The sequence below is a fragment of the Falco naumanni genome, chromosome 10 (genome assembly GCF_017639655.2).
Source record: "Falco naumanni isolate bFalNau1 chromosome 10, bFalNau1.pat, whole genome shotgun sequence".
Lineage (NCBI taxonomy): Eukaryota > Metazoa > Chordata > Aves > Falconiformes > Falconidae > Falco > Falco naumanni.
The window spans coordinates 21992442-22007417 of record NC_054063.1 but is presented as its reverse complement, the minus strand read 5'-3'; the positions used below and the strand labels follow the sequence as shown (position 1 = coordinate 22007417).

At 59.4% G+C, this 14976-nt stretch overlaps 1 protein-coding gene across 1 annotated transcript; it reads left to right on the top strand.

The window, feature by feature from the left end:
* The first annotated feature begins 8073 nt into the window (after nucleotides 1-8073).
* Nucleotides 8074-14716, top strand: MYLK2 (myosin light chain kinase 2). Its single transcript, XM_040608898.1, has 11 exons — nucleotides 8074-9602; nucleotides 9739-10052; nucleotides 10826-10931; nucleotides 11169-11262; nucleotides 11419-11528; nucleotides 12093-12234; nucleotides 12531-12601; nucleotides 12997-13125; nucleotides 13460-13612; nucleotides 13996-14128; nucleotides 14622-14716. Exons 1-11 carry the CDS (start codon nucleotides 8074-8076, stop codon nucleotides 14700-14702), a joined length of 2862 nt encoding a protein of 953 aa, XP_040464832.1. The 3' UTR covers nucleotides 14703-14716.
* The last annotated feature ends 260 nt before the right edge of the window (nucleotides 14717-14976 follow it).

Here is a 14976-nt window from a genome sequence, read left to right as displayed (position 1 = left end):
CTCTTGGATAAGGACTCGTCGTCATCTAGCCCGTCTAGTGCAGCTAGCAGGACTAAATATAGATGGAGTGCTCTAATGCGCTGGAAGACAAAACTTCCAGCATGGCAAAGAGGTGATCAAATTTAGATTAAAATTTACTAAGAATGATTTCTTGCCTTAGCATTGTGATATGATTTCTTGCCTTGTAAGTCTGTGTTTGAGGCCTTTCCTTGGACTTGGCTTAACAAGGATAACTCCAAAAGGCTGTGTGAGGGCAAGAAGGGGTTAGGGGTACAACTACATCCATATGATACCCTCAGACACCACTGCTGCCTGCTGACATGGCTGTTGCTGTTACCTGTTCTGCTCACACAGGTGATCATGTTGTGCTGTTTCCTGAGCCAAAAAGGGACCTGTTAAAAAAAAAAAAAAAAGAGGGTGGTATGGCCGGTGACTGGAGGTGTGCTTGAAGCCATTGGCAGAAAGAAAGAGCAAGCTCTCTAGTTCAGGTTTGGAAATGTGTAAAGCTCTTTGGGCTGGCTTGAGCTGTAATGGCATTGAGGCTTTGCCTTTCCTGTGTTTATGCGTCTTTTACCTTTATTGCTTGCTGGAACCCATGTGAGCTGGGCTGCTTACTGCTGTTGTGCTGTTTTGAACAGAGGAAAGCACATGAAACTTAACATATCCCATTTGGGCAAACTGTTTCTTGTTTGGGGATTATGGCAAACATTTGCTTTCACTTCCTATGATTTGGAGAAGTGTTCTTAAGAGTGTGTAGCTTTTTATTCAGATCTGGAGAAGAGAGGGAGTTCAAACTTGTTAGGTGTCAGACTCCAGCAAAGGGGTGTGTTAAGTGGTACTGTCTCGTTATCTTTGGCAAAGTCTATCAAGTGATTGCTGCTCCTAATCTGAGAGAAACAAGAGGCAGAAAGTCCTCAGAGCTGAATTCAAAGACCAACATTTATTATACCTGAGGATGATGATTCTGCAGGAATTCTCCTAAAAAGTGCAATGCTCAAGGATATCATTGCAGAACAGTTGCAGCCAGTGGTCAGCAAGTGTTTTGCATGGCCGTACCGAACTTCAGCGCTTCAAAGAGCACCAACCTCAGACTTTTACTCTGCTTGGGCCAAAAGAAAAGAAAAGTTGCCCCTGCTGAAAAATAAGGATGAAAAAGAAAAAGGTATTGTGCAGTTAGTAACTGAGGAACTGGAGAACCAAGGGGGTTTGAGGAAGCATGTTGGTACTAAAAGGTGAATGACCCCGTGACAGCCTGGCCTCTTCAAAAGGGTGAGCTAAGAGACTTTGCTGGAGCTTCAGCTTTTGCTTCTTTTATCTCGAGGATTTTTACACGGCTGTGGCAGAACTGGGCCTGAAGGTTGACCCAGTCACACAGGGTGCCTTCAGCTGCATTTTGCTGATTTTGCCGATACCTTCAGCTCAACAACGTGGGGCTAATGGGGTGGGGGGACTGTCCGCAGCAACAGCCTGGCCAAGAAAGCTGCTTGTCCCAGGTGCAGCCCTGTGACAGCCTTGCTGGCGTGCAGCTTACAGGAACGACTGGAGCAAGAGGGATGTGTAAGCATCCTCTTCTTGAAATCTAAGGTCTGTGTGGATCTGCAGATTTTGCCTTGGTCTGCATTGATTTTATTTCTGTCACAGTGGAGCTGTTCTGTATGAGCTGCCCAACAGGGACATTGCAGGACCTCGAATGTGCAGTCAAGGAAATTTCTGCTGCAGCCTCGAGTGCCAGCTCCTCTGGAGTAAGTGGTGTGTGTACAGCAGGAGGGGCAAATGCTGATGGTGAGTCAGAGGAAAGCCTGAATAATGATGAGCTGCTGAAGAATGTAAAGGCAAGCGAGATAACAAGGCTGCTGAGCTGGAGCAGATATGGATCCCTGAAAGGATGGATTTCCGTGATGGCCCTACATGGCCTCTGCTTCATACCTGAGGAAGAGTTTGTATGCCTGGCAGCTTGTCAGTTTTTTCCCAGTGGTATCATTGGGTCTAATAAAAGATATTACTACTTCCTGCAAACATGGCCTCTTATATTCCTCATACACTGCAAACTTGGTGAAAGCAAGCCTCCGGCTGCCATGCCCTGCAGGGTACCGGGTGTCTGGCAGAGCTCTCCGGAGGGGTTTCTCACAGGCTGGCGGGTGGCAGGGGGTTAGTGCAACCTGCCCTCTTAATCAGGAGGAAACTGGTGATGTGCTGGAAACACTGCTCTAACGTAGAAGATGTGTAAAAGATGGGTATGCTGGAGGAGCAGAGTGCCTGTGAGAATGGCGTCTGGGTAAGGCTTAGACAGGGAAACGGCAGCAGGTGCCTTTCCCAGTCCCAGTAGAGTGTAAGTGGGAGAATAAAGTTATAGGACTGGAGCCGGAGACCGGGATTTAACCAAGTGCCATTTCAGCATGTGTCTTTGGAGTCAGGGTCAGTTGACAAACTGATGTAAAAATCTATATTCTTTCTGTGTGGATTTTGTGAAAACATTCTTGTATTGAAGAACTCAAACCTCATCACCTCTGTGAGTGTGTCTTGAGCTAGTGGGGCTGGGAGGAGGAGGGGTAATCAAGGAAAGCTGGAACTGGGTCCAAAATCTTCCTTTGAAGCATCTCTAGTTGAGTTGTTTCCAAAGTGATTTGTTGAGCTCAGACTAGAGCTGGAACTAAAAGGCAGACAACGTTTTCCTGGACGGTTCTGTTGAAGGGTACTGAGAATTGCAAGTTCTTACTAGCTGGTGAATGAGATTGACAAAAAGGCTTGAGGATGCTCTCAAAACCACAGCTTTGCCTCTTGCTTGACTCTGCCGAGATACCTGGTTGGCTGCCAGTGTGGCCTGGCATGAAGCTACCTGTGTGTGCGCAGGTCCTGGTGCTTCAGACCAGTGTGGGATGCTCGCTGGTGTCACTGCTGGCAGCCACTGTGCTGTCCTTGAGAGGCTCTGGAAGCTTTTTTGAAGATGTTGGGATTTTTCCTTGTTTTTCCCCATCACCTTGATGGGACCTGTCATGACATGATGGCAGCTTGTCTGGGGAAGTCCTGGGTGCTGATGGAAGCAGTTAAGCTGCCGACCACGTGCCTGGGTTGGTCCCCACCGGGAAGGGCTGGCTGGCTTGTGATACAGTGGCATGGCTGGGATTCAGGTGGGGATGTTCTCGCCTGCCCTACCGCTCGATTTAGACGGGGTGTAGGGTTTCCTGGAGGACGGGCAGTGTTGGCTGCACAGAGCGCCTCGCTTACCCATGAAAAGCATAAAGGTTAAAGTGTGCTGCAGAAGTTGTGACAACCGCGTAGCTAGGGAACTGGCATGCTTGATGCTTTGCCAGGTATCCCCAGGACAGGCTGTTTCCAGCTGCAGCCAATGTAGACTGGCTTAAGTTTCTGAATGGGGAGGAAAAAAAGCAACACCAGCCTGAGAAACCTTGGTGGTGGTTGGTTTGCTTCTGTGCTCTGCAGAGACCTGGTGCGCCGTGCTGCTCGCTGCGGCGTGGGCTTTTGGACCAAGGCATCCAAAATCCTGTTGTGGAGCAGCTATTGTGCTTCAAAACTACAAATCTTTCTTGTGAGGGGACTGTTTTTGGCTTATTTCCCTTTTCTCACAAGTGAATCTTGTCTTGTAATAGTGCTAAGCAACAGGACACTCATCCTTTGCAGGCATTTCCTTTGCAGAACTATTTCCACGGCTCCCCCAGCACTGTAGGTCCTGTTCTCAGAGCTTTGCATCCTCCCCTTGTCCCAAGGTTCGCATCCAGGTACCAACACCAACTCCCAGTGACCGTGTGAGGTGACAGGCGCCCCAGGAAGGCTTGGCCGGCTTCCAGGCAGGTGCTTCGGTTCTCCTTGGAGAATTTTATTCCAGCTCCCAGTGCACCAACCAGCCTGAGGGGGCTGTGGGGCATGGCTGTGGCAGGTGGGTGCTCCTGCTCCCCTGCCCGGTCAGTGGATGTGTTCCTTCCACCCACGGTTTGCTGTGAGGATGCAGAGCCTAAGGCTGGCGCAGTGGTGGCAGCGCATGCCTGAAGTGACATTGGTGGCAACCAGGTGCCTGACAGCCCTTGGCCAGAGGAGGGGAGAGGCAATTCCAAACTGTACCTTGGTGATGACAGTCGGTGGGCAGAGTCCCCAAGGCGCAACATCTAGCCAGTTATTCCTGCCGGCGTGCCCTGTGGAGGCAGAGTTGGGGGACTCCCGCTCGCCACGGGAGCAGTGGCTGTGCCGGGAATGGGCAGCGTGGGTCCCACAGTCCCTGGGAGCCCTGAATGCGGTGACGTTCAAACCTCTGCGTGGACATGACTGCATCGGTACTGCCGGTTGGAGCCACGGGCCTGCTGTTGTATGATTCCTGTTGTTGTCATTGCATTCCAGGTTCTACCTTCCCGTGGGAAAGGGGACGCTCACCAGCTCCAGCACGGAGCTGGGCTCACTGAAGCCACATATCCAAGCTGTGAGGGCTGGGGCACGAGAGCCCGGTGTTTGCTCAGGAGCCCCTGGTTGCGTCCTGCCGAGCAAAGTGATGCTCTTGCGTGAGGTGGTGGTGCGTGTCTGAGATGCATCTCCCGCCCCGCTGCTGCATGGATTTGCTGTCAGGACTAACTGGGCTCCAGAAAAGGCAACTTCGGCTGCGAGTTTTGATTTCTCCTTAGCTTAAACCTTGCCTGCGGGCTGCCTGAGCAGCAGGGCTGTGCATCGTGGCTGGGGGCTGCAGCAACGAAGGAGGTGGGAAGGCTCCGTTGGCCAGTGATGCACCTGGGTGAGCCAGGGCAGCACCGACTCCTTCCCCTTGCTCTCCAGCTGCTGCCCAAGGCCAGATGAGCATCCATCCCATCGATGAGACATGGACTGGCCTTGGGCTTGAGCTCCTGCTCGTGGCAGGGGAAGGGTCCTGGGGCAACTTGTTTCTACCCTTGCACTGCTTGCTGGTGCTATCCCTGTCCTGCTGGCTGCCTACACCTGTGTGATGCCTTTGTACTCCCCCTGACAGCTGCCCAAGGGCAGGGGCAGGTGGGGCAACAGCACCTTTGGGACAGGGGGATGGCCGTGTCCCCATCCTGGCTTGTCTTGCTCTCAATGCCATGTGTGAACCGCAGCTCCTCTGGTGCTGCCTGACCCCAGCCCATGGTGTGCTGATGCTGGGAGCCGGGGTTTGGCAATGTGGAGCAGCACTGTCCCTTCCCCTGCCTGGACAGCATTTTATCCTCCTGGGAGGTGCTGCAGCAGGGTGAGCAGTGCTCTTGGGCTGCTGCTGCCTGCATTGGCCACATGTGAGTCCTGTGTGGGAGCAGCCAGGCTCTGTCTGGCAGGACTTGAGCTCCGTGTGGCTGTGGGACCAGGATGGAGAGCTCTGGAGGAGGGACCTGCCACCCATCAGCTGGCAGGGGCCAAGGCTGGAGGAGCCCACGGTAATCTCAGCCTCCCCGGGGGCAGCTGGCCAGGCCAGCCCTGGGGAGAGCCCTGCTCCTCCAGCAAGCACCAGCACTCAGCCCTTCGGTGCTCCTCCGCCAGCAGAGCACTGTGGAGGTGCTGGGTGCCTGGCTGGGTTAGCAAGGAGCGATGGGGAGTGGGCCAGGAGCTTGCCCGGTGTGGGGCAGCTCCAGGGGCCAGTACCTGACCCTCAGCAGCCTCTGCCCTCTCTTTTTCTCTCACTCTTTTGCTGCTTTACCACTAGTCACTGAGCCCCAGCCTCCCGTCACCCCAAAACAAGGCTGAGCTGTGGGTGAGGAGCCGAGCCTTTCCTCCTCCACCCTGCGCTGGCGTTCATGCTGCCCTGACATGATAAATGGATGTTCTGGGTTTTTAATAGTTGGTATTATTGGAGTGCTTTTTCTTGGCAGTGCTAGCTGGGGAGGGCTGGGTCCAGTTACAGGGGGTTCCTCCTGCAAACCCCGGTCCCTGCCCCCAGCAGTGGGCAGCTGTCTGTGCACCCTTGGCAAGCAAGGCTTTCCTCATCTTAAGGTTCAAAGATTTAAAGTAAACAAGGCTCTGCTGGGTGGGGGAAGCAGGCAGAAACTTGGCATAGCCCTTGGGAATCCATTGGCTTCGGGACTCTGTGTGTGCCCTTGCCCAGCTCCGCTTGGGGCCTCTGCACCCCTTGGCACGGTGCAGCCTCTGGTGTCCCTCTGCCTGGGGCTTTTCCATGCCCAGGTTCAGCCCCGCACAGTCCCTGGGGCTGTGCCCTGGGGTGCAACACCCCAGCAGCATGTGCTACACCTTCAGCAGCGGCTGGTGATGCCCATGCAGCACCCATGCACAGCCTGACCCCTCTGGGAGCCCCCAGCTCCTTTGTTTCTTTCCCTGATCTCCAAAACACTTCATTTTGCAGGAAACTAGTCTTTCAGCTGGTTCCTGGAGGAGGCTGCAGCCACCGGTCAGTGCCCACTTCCCAGCTGCTCTCAGTTCTGCTTCAGGGACCAGCGGCAGCGCCCAGAGTCGGTGGTGCCCTCGGGTGCCACGTCGTGCTCGTGGAGCGCAGGGTCCTTTAGAGCTGCTCTCCAAAAGGGCTGGTGCCGGCTGACAGAGCTGGCCACAGCTTAGTGGCATGGAGGGGGCCAGCACCATTCCTGACTGCTCCTGGCCACCATCCCCATGGGGTGGCCAGTGGCTGCCTTGTGTCACCTGTGGGTACCTTGGAGGCACTTAGCCACCTAGACCATGTCCAGCTCGGCCAGGCTACCCCTGTGGGATGTTTTTGGGGTGCTGCTGCGGCTGGTGCCAGCCTACCTTATGGTGCTGTGCTGGGACAGGATGTGGCCCCGTCCCCTGCGCCATGTCTGCGCGTCCCCAGCCCACGGGGGACAGGCAAGAGTGGCGTGTCCTTTGAACAGGCTCCAGCAGTGACAGGTGCTGGGAAAGGCGAAGCGGGATGGCTCCTGCTGCTGTAAAGGATCCTCCTCTGCCCGCACTAATCCGGCTCCGTTACACCCGGGATAGAAGAGGCTGCTCCCTCCGGGCACTGCCACAGTGCGGATGCTGCCCTCCTGACCGCCCTCTGCACCAGGATCCAGGTAAAGGGGCCGGGGGGGTCCCCATGGTCTCCCACTTGGGACATGGCAGTGGGGGATCCTGGGGGAAGCAGAGCCCCCAGCCTCAGGAGTAACGTCTCCGCCCCCGCGAGCTCCCTGTGCCGAGCTGTGGGATGTGGGACCACTTGGCTAGGGACTGCTTTGCTACAGCTTCTGTTCCAGTAAGTCCAGCAAGTGGTTCCTGCGTTACTGGGATGGTCACTGGTCTGTTTATTCCAGGGCTGAGCTATCTTGGCCTCTGGACAGTTGCTCAGGGAGGGTATTTTGGGACAGTGTGAGGGGATGTAGCTGAACGGGGGAAGGTAGCAGAGCCTGGGGTAAAGCAGGGATTGGGGATCGGGTGCTGGGCTGGAGGGGATGGGGTGGCAGCACATGCCTGCAGGCCACGCAGGTACGTGGGCACCAGCAGGTCCCCTTGGTGAGCGCCGCTCAGGCAGGAGCTGTGGTGACCACCGGGCAGGGGGATGGGCAGCGCTGGTGGCTGTGGCCAGGGGTCTGCGTGGCCCCCAGGCAGATGGGGCTTTGCCTGTGCGGCTGGACCTGCCTGTGCCACTCAGGGTGGGCGGCGGTGGGGCCGTGCTGGGGATGCTCACCTCACCTGATCCCGCACCACCAGCCTGGGGCTGGAGCTGCTGTCTCTGCCCCACCATGGGGGGACGTGGCCTTAAATTGGCACCCTGGCTGCGCCGCGCTGGCTGTTTGCGCGCTGGAGGCCCCGTGGCAGCAACAGGTGCCGGCATCAGGCCATCGATCAGTCACCGTGCTGCAGATATCGGGGCACAATGGGACGGTGCAGGGACTGGCGGCCACGTGGGACCCCTGGCTCGGTGCCACCAGCCTGGGAGCCGCCGACTGGGCGCTGGGGGCATGGTTCCCGGCTGGGTGGCAGCAGCTTGTCCCTCTCCTGCAGGAGCAGAGCCGCTGCCCGAGTCCTGCAGTACCCCTCTGCAGGGGAGGATCCTTTACAAGTCAGGTCTGGGGAGCCCTCAGCTTCTGTATTCTCCCCAGCAGGAGCCTTCGCTGACCCAGGAGCCCTGTAGGGCAGCTGCCTCCTGCCCAGAGAATCCCCATGGAGCAGGGCGGTGGGGTGGGCAGCACACCTAGTGCTGGGGCTGGTGGTGGCACAGCCCCTGCCGAAGCAGAGGCCAGTGCAGCCCCAGCTGCCCCCGAGGCTGCCCAGCCCCAGGGGGGGATGGCGCTGGCTGCCACTGAGGTGCAGGATGGTGGGCAGGCAGAGCCTGGGAAGGAGAAGGCTGCAGGAGAGGCTGGAGGACGGAAGGCAGAGCCAGCGGGGGAGGCAGCCCCGGCTGCTCCAGACCCCCAGGATGGAGGGCAGGCAGCACCAGCAGAGGAGGCTTCAGCTGCACAGCACGATGGAGGACAGGCAGCATCCACGGAGAAGGTGCCAGCTGCCACCAAAGCCCAGGATGGAGGGAAGGATGAGCCCGTGAAGGAGAAAACTCCAACTGGAGAAGAACCCAAAGGAGGGCAGCCAGTGCCTGTGGAGGGGAAAACCCTGGCTGTAGCAGGGGCTCAGGATGGAGGAAAGGATGAGCCCATGAAGGAGCAAGGCCCTGGTAGATCAGAGGTCGAGGGTTGTGGGAAAACGGAGTCTGCAGAGAAGGCTCCGTCTGCAGTAGAGGCTGAAGGAGGGAAAGCAAAACCCACAGAGGAGACAACCTTGGCCACAGCACAGGCTCAGGATGGAGGCAAAGAAGTGCCTGCAAAGGAGAAACCCATGGCTGCTGCAAAAGCTCAGGATGGAGGGAAGAAAGCTGTAAAGGCAGAGAAAACCCCAGCTGATAAAAAGCCTGAAAAGGAGAAAGCTTCAGGTGCTGCCAAGGCTCAGGATAAATTAAAAAAAGTGGCAAATGAAGAAAAAGCCCCAGCTGCAAAAAAGGCTCAAACTGGAGGCAAAGAGGAGCCTGCAAAGGACAAAACCATGGCAGCTGTAAAGGCTCAGGATGGAGGGAAGAAAGCTGCAAACGTAGAGAAGACCCCAGCTGATAAAAAGCCTGAAAAAGAGAAAGCTTCAGGTGCTGCCAAGGCTCAGGATAAATTAAAAAAAGTGGCAAATGAAGAAAAAGCCCCAGCTGCAAAAAAGGCTCAAACTGGAGGCAAAGAGGAGCCTGCAAAGGACAAAACCATGGCAGCTGTAAAGGCTCAGGATGGAGGGAAGAAAGCTGCAAACATAGAGAAGACCCCAGCTGATAAAAAGCCTGAAAAAGAGAAAGCTTCAGGTGCTGCTAAGGCTCAGGATAAAGAAAATAAAGTGGAAAAGGCAGAAAAAGCCCCAGCTGCAAAAAAGGCTCAAACTGGAGGCAAAGAGGAGCCTGCAAAGGACAAAACCATGGCAGCTGTAAAGGCTCAGGATGGAGGGAAGAAAGCTGCGCGGGTGGAACCCCCGCCAGCTGCAGCGGAGGCTGGGGGTGGAGGCGAGGAGCCCGCAGAGGCAGCGGCCATGGCTGCTGCCAAGGCTCAGGGTGAAGGGGAGAATGTGGCAAAGGCAGAGGAGATGGATCAGCAGCAGCCGAGGGGGCCGGAGCCCCCGCGCCCGGTTCTGCTGCAGAGCCTGAGCTGCCCGGCCGCCTGCCAAAGGTACTTGCACCCTCCTGGGATGGGGTCCCCTCCCCTGGCTGCCCCCGGCGAAGCCCCAGGTCCCTCGGGGCAGAGGAGGGCTTTAGGCCTGGGGGTTGCTGGCTGGGCACTGCTCATCTCCTGCTCCTGCTTCCAGGGAGGAGCAGCCCTGGGAGGATCCGGCGGTGATGGAGACAATACTGGAGGAGACCGTGGCAGTGGAGCGAAGAGAGGGTCCGACAGAGCCCGGCCCTGCGCCGGCAGCCCTGGGGGACCCGCAGCCCAGGGGCAGCAGCCCTGGCACCCCGCAGGGGGGGACATTGCCTAGTGCCGCAGGAAAGCCCCCAGATCCCACCGGGGCCATCGAGCAGCCTGGCCCTGGTGGGCAACCGTCCTCACCGGAGGCAGAGCCACCCCCCAGCCCCTACCTCACCCCCGATTTTGGGAAGGAAGACCCTTTCGAGATACTGGGTAAGGCTGTGAGGTGCCTGCCTTGTCCTGGCACCCTGGGACCCTCCGCGGGGCGGCAGCCCGGGCTCCCCCAGTCCTCCCGTGCTGCCGGCTCATGCTGTTGGCTCGTCGCCTGCCCGGTGGCCTTCGCGCTCCTGTGTCCCCGTAAACAGGGCTAAATGCGTCGTGTCCCCGGCTGCAGCCCCGGCTGCCCAGGAGGAAGGGGAGGCTGCGGAGTGACAGCCAGTGCCTGGCCGCTGGCAGGGGACAGCGTGTCCCCGTGTCCTGCACCGCTGTCCTTGCGGGGATGCCAGGGCTGCCCGGGGCGGTGGGTGCTCGGGGGGGGGCGCCCTGCGTGGCCAGATCCTGTCCTCGGGTGGCCAGGGGCTGGGGGTGTGGGGTCTGCCCGGGGAGGGCGAGCAGGGCCGGGTGGTGCGGAGCGGTGGTGGCCCAGAGAGGGTGACACGCAGCAGCATGGCCTGGAGAGGGCGAGCGTGCCACGCGGGATGGTGGGGAGGGGGTGCCACCAGCGGGGGTGCCGGGGGGTGGGTGCCGGCCAGCAAAGTGATGCTGCAGGCAGTGGCGAGGGACCCGTGGGAGGATGCTGTGCCTCCCAGTGCAGCAGGCAGCCAGGAGACCCTGATTTGCAGCCAGGCACTCGGTCGCATCCTGCACCCACAGGCTTGGCTGGGCTACGCAGCTGGGCGCCTGCCTATGGCACCCCGGGGTGCCCCAGCGGTGGGTCCCCTGGCTGGGCAGCCCACCTTCTCATCCCAGTCCTCCTCTCTGGGCAGATGACATCCCTCCGCCGCCGGCGCCCTTCACGCACCGCATCGTCACCCTGCGGTCCGCCAGCGTCAGCTCCCAGTTCAATCTCAGCTCCAAGGACATCCTGGGGGGGTAAGGAGGGACCCCAGGATGGCAGAGGGTGCCTGGCTTTCCCCTGGCACTACCCTGAGCTGCTGGCCAGCCTTGGAACACGGCTCGGGGAAGTCGGGGACTTCTTTGGCCATGGTGGGTTGGTGCCTCGGGCAGGATGGGTGCTGAGGGGAGCATGGGGCAGCACCCCAGCACAGTGTAGGGGTCCCCAGAAGCCTGGGTGGCTGATGGTGTTGGCATCTCTCCCTCTCTCCCCAGGGGCAAGTTTGGCGAAGTCCACACATGCACGGAGAAGCAAACAGGGCTCAAGCTGGCGGCCAAAGTGATCCGGAAGCAGGGTGCCAAGGACAAGGTATGACCCACGCTGGGGCGGGGGGCTCCACCTGGCTTTGGTAGTGGGTGGCTGTCCCCTGTGTGTTGCCCATGCTGTGCTGTGCCACAGCCTGTCCTAGTGCCAGTGGCTTGGCCAGGGCTGACGTCCTGCACCGCAATGGGACTCCTTCTGCAGGAGATGGTGTTGCTGGAGATTGACGTGATGAATCAGCTGAATCACCGCAACCTCATCCAGCTCTACGATGCCATCGAAACTCCCCGGGAGATCATCCTTTTCATGGAGTTGTGAGTGCTGGGGCAATGCCTTGTGAGGCCCGATGCCTGGGTGAGGGGCATCATTGTGGAGGATGCTTCAGAGATGGAGTGGATGTGTCTGCCCCTCACCAAGCAGAAGGGATTGGTTCCAGGGAATGTCCCCCACCTTGCCTGTCCTTCTTGAGCACCTCCCTGGCTTGCTCCAGGCTCACACGCAACCTCAGGCTCTGCCTGGCTGGGACAGTATCTCCTTCCATCACGGTTGCGTTGAGGGTAGACATGATGCTGGTCCTTCCCACACAGCTCCTTTTCCCCTGCCTGCTTGCTCCGAGGAGGCTGGGGCCTGTGCTGAGGCTGTTCTGCTCTACAAACCCCAGGGGAGCTGGGGTGTCCAGGGGTAACCCCCCCATGCCTGCCTGGGGGGGGGGCATCTGATCCCAGCATGCAGGCATCCCACAGTGGCTCTGCCCAGCCTCTACACCAGCATCTCTGTGGCGGGGCTGGGGCAGGGTCCCTGGGGCAGGCAGGGGGCTCTGCAGGAGGAAGGCTTGGGGCAGGGAGCCCCAGCTGACTCTGCTCTCCATCCCCATGCAGTGTGGAGGGTGGCGAGCTCTTCGAGCGGATCATCGATGATGACTACCACCTGACGGAGGTGGACTGCATGGTGTTCGTCCGGCAGATCTGTGAGGGCATCCGCTTCATGCACCACATGGGCGTCCTCCACCTCGACCTCAAGGTGTGGGGCCGGCGGGTGACAGCAGGGGCTGGCTGCTGCTCGCAGGGATGGGGGATGCTGGGGTGCAGGGGTAGCGGGTGTTTGCAGCCACCGAAGTGGGGAGCTGCATGCTGACTCAAGCCCTGCCATGCCCATGAAGGCAGTGTGTCCCCGACATCGGCCAGCCATGGGAGGGATGCCTGGAAAATTGGTGTCATTCTGGCAGGGGTCAGCTGCAGGACCCGTGGGCTGCCAGAGCTGTGTGCTGGGGATGTCCCCTCTCAGCAGGGGGGAAATGGTGTCCCTTGTCCCCACAGCCTGAGAACATCCTCTGTGTGGCCGCCACCGGGCACATGGTGAAGATCATCGACTTTGGGCTGGCTCGAAGGTGCTATCTTCCCCCCCCCTTCTCCCCCCCCCCTTCTCCCCCCCCCCTTCTCCCCCCCCCCTTCTCCCCCCCCCTTCTCCCCCCCCCTTCTCCCCCCCCCCTTCTCCCCACCCCTTCTCCCCACCCCTTCTCCCCACCCCTTCTCCCCACCCCTTCTCCCCACCCCTTCTCCCCACCCCTTCTCCCCACCCCTTCTCCCCACCCCTTCTCCCCCATGTGCTCTCGGGGTGCTGGGAGCCCTGGGACCTGCTCTGGCCTGTGACTTTGGCCATGGCTGCTTGTCTCAGCTCTCCCTGTCTGACAGGGGGGGCTGGGGAGAGCAGTGCCTGCTGGGAGGGGGGCAGTGGTTTGGAGGAGCATCCTGTCCCTGCTGAATTCCTCGTCCCTGGCTGCAGGTACAACCCCCAGGATAAGCTGAAGGTGAACTTCGGCACTCCTGAATTCCTGTCCCCCGAGGTGGTCAACTATGAGCAAGTCTCCTACTCCACGGACATGTGGAGCATGGGTGTCATTACCTACATGCTGTACGTCAGTGCTGTATGGCGGCTGCCAGCGCCGTGCCAGGGCACAGCTTCCCTGGGCACAGAGCTGTCCCCAAGCCCTTCAGGTGCCCCAGGCACCCAGCTTCATGGAGGGCTGGTGGCGGGCGCTGGACAGGGAGATGGGGGGGGACTGGGGAGCGTCTGTGCCCAGATCTGCAGGCACTGCATGCTGCCAGCAGCCACACACCACATCCCTTCTCGGGGCCACCCTGCCTTGCTTCCCTGGGGCAGCCCTGGCCAGATTGGCCCCATTTTGGGGGTCTGGGAGGTGCTGTAGCCTAAGGGCACCTGGCTCCTCACCCCCCTGTGCCCCCAGGCTCAGCGGCCTCTCCCCCTTCTTGGGTGACAATGACACCGAGACGCTCAACAATGTCCTGGCTGCCAACTGGTACTTTGATGAGGAGACCTTCGAGAGCGTCTCTGATGAGGCCAAAGACTTCGTCTCAAACCTCATCATCAAGGAGAAGAGGTGTGAGGCCAGCAGTGGCCGTGGGGGTCCTGGGGTGGGCACCCCCAGAGCTGCATCCCCAGCCCCTGGGCATCACGTACTTCCCTCTGCACTGGGACCAGCGGCATCCCCTGATGCCCTGTATCAAATGAGATTCATGGGGCCCTGCCCTGGCTCCTAGCTGCCCCTGGCAGAGCCCTGTGTCTCTCCAGGGTCACCTGCCCCAAGCAGGACATGCTGGACCACTCAAAGTTCTGCCCAGCCCCACCAGTCCATGGGTACATCCCTCCAGTTTGTTCCTCCCTGCAGGTTTTTGAGCTCTGGGGCTCTTAGGTGGCTGGAGAAGGGGGTGGTTGGGGGACAGGGGCTTGGGTAGGGGTGACCTGGGCTCCTCTCACCCCCAGTGCCCGGATGAGCGCTGGGCAGTGCCTGCAGCATCCCTGGCTCAACAACCTGGCAGAAAAGGCCAAACGCTGCAACCGCCAGCTCAAGTCTCAGGTGCTGCTCAAGAAATATGTCATGCGGCGGCGCTGGAAGGTATGGGGGCAGGCACAGGGAGGAGGGTCAATGCTGTCTGGGGGAGCTGGTGGGGGGGCTGTCAGCCTCTGCTTGTCCTGGCAGATGGCATCTGGGACAGGGAGGATGGCTCTGTCTCACTGTGCTGCTGGCAGCTGGGACACAAGGGCTTGGGGACCCCTGCACGTGGAGAAAGGGCTCCTCAGCACAAGGACCCTTGCATGGGTGCCCCCAGCGTGGGACCCCTGTCAAGCAGAGATCCCTTCATGGTGATCTGCCCTGAGCCAATCCCAAGGGCACCTTTTAGGGGTAGGAGTGGTGTCAGGACAGTGTCGGGGGTGATCCCCAGCATCAGCCCTGCGCTCCCCTTCCATAAAGCCTGGCTAAGTGGGCGCCCGGGCAGCTGCACACTCCCCAGCCCAGCTACTCACAGCCTGGGGAGCAGCATCTGGCTCAACCTCTGGAGCCACAGCCCTTGCGGTAGGGTGAGCATCTCTCCTCTTCCCCTTTACAGAAAAACTTTATCGGGGTGTGTGCCGCCAACCGCTTCAAGAAGATCACCAGCTCGGGGTCGCTGACAGCACTGGGTGTCTGAGCGGGGCCTCCTGTGGGGACCCTGAGCCAAGTGTGAGTCAAGGCCAGAGAGGAACCGCTTCACAGGGTCCCACATCAATCCTGCTTCTGGATGACAGCAGCACCTTGCCGGATCCCTCGCTTCCCACCATGGGGGCCAGGGGCTGGAGTCACGCAGCCCCCTCCCTGCCTGTGCTGCTGCCAGGTGGCTGCTCTGAAGCCCGTGTGCTGCACCCCTGCTCCATGCCCCATGCCACCACCGGTGCTGCTCTGCTGCATCCCCGGGGCTGCACCCA

What these genes read in the sequence shown, in the direction of transcription:
- MYLK2 (XM_040608898.1), top strand. Translation starts at nt 8,074, where the DNA reads ATGGAGCAGGGCGGTGGGGTGGGCAGCACACCTAGTGCTGGGGCTGGT. An exon ending in AGACCCTTTCGAGATACTGG is followed by an intron (nt 10,053 to 10,825) that starts GTAAGGCTGTGA and finishes CTCTCTGGGCAG; the next exon opens with ATGACATCCCTCCGCCGCCG. An exon ending in TCCTCCACCTCGACCTCAAG is followed by an intron (nt 12,235 to 12,530) that starts GTGTGGGGCCGG and finishes TTGTCCCCACAG; the next exon opens with CCTGAGAACATCCTCTGTGT.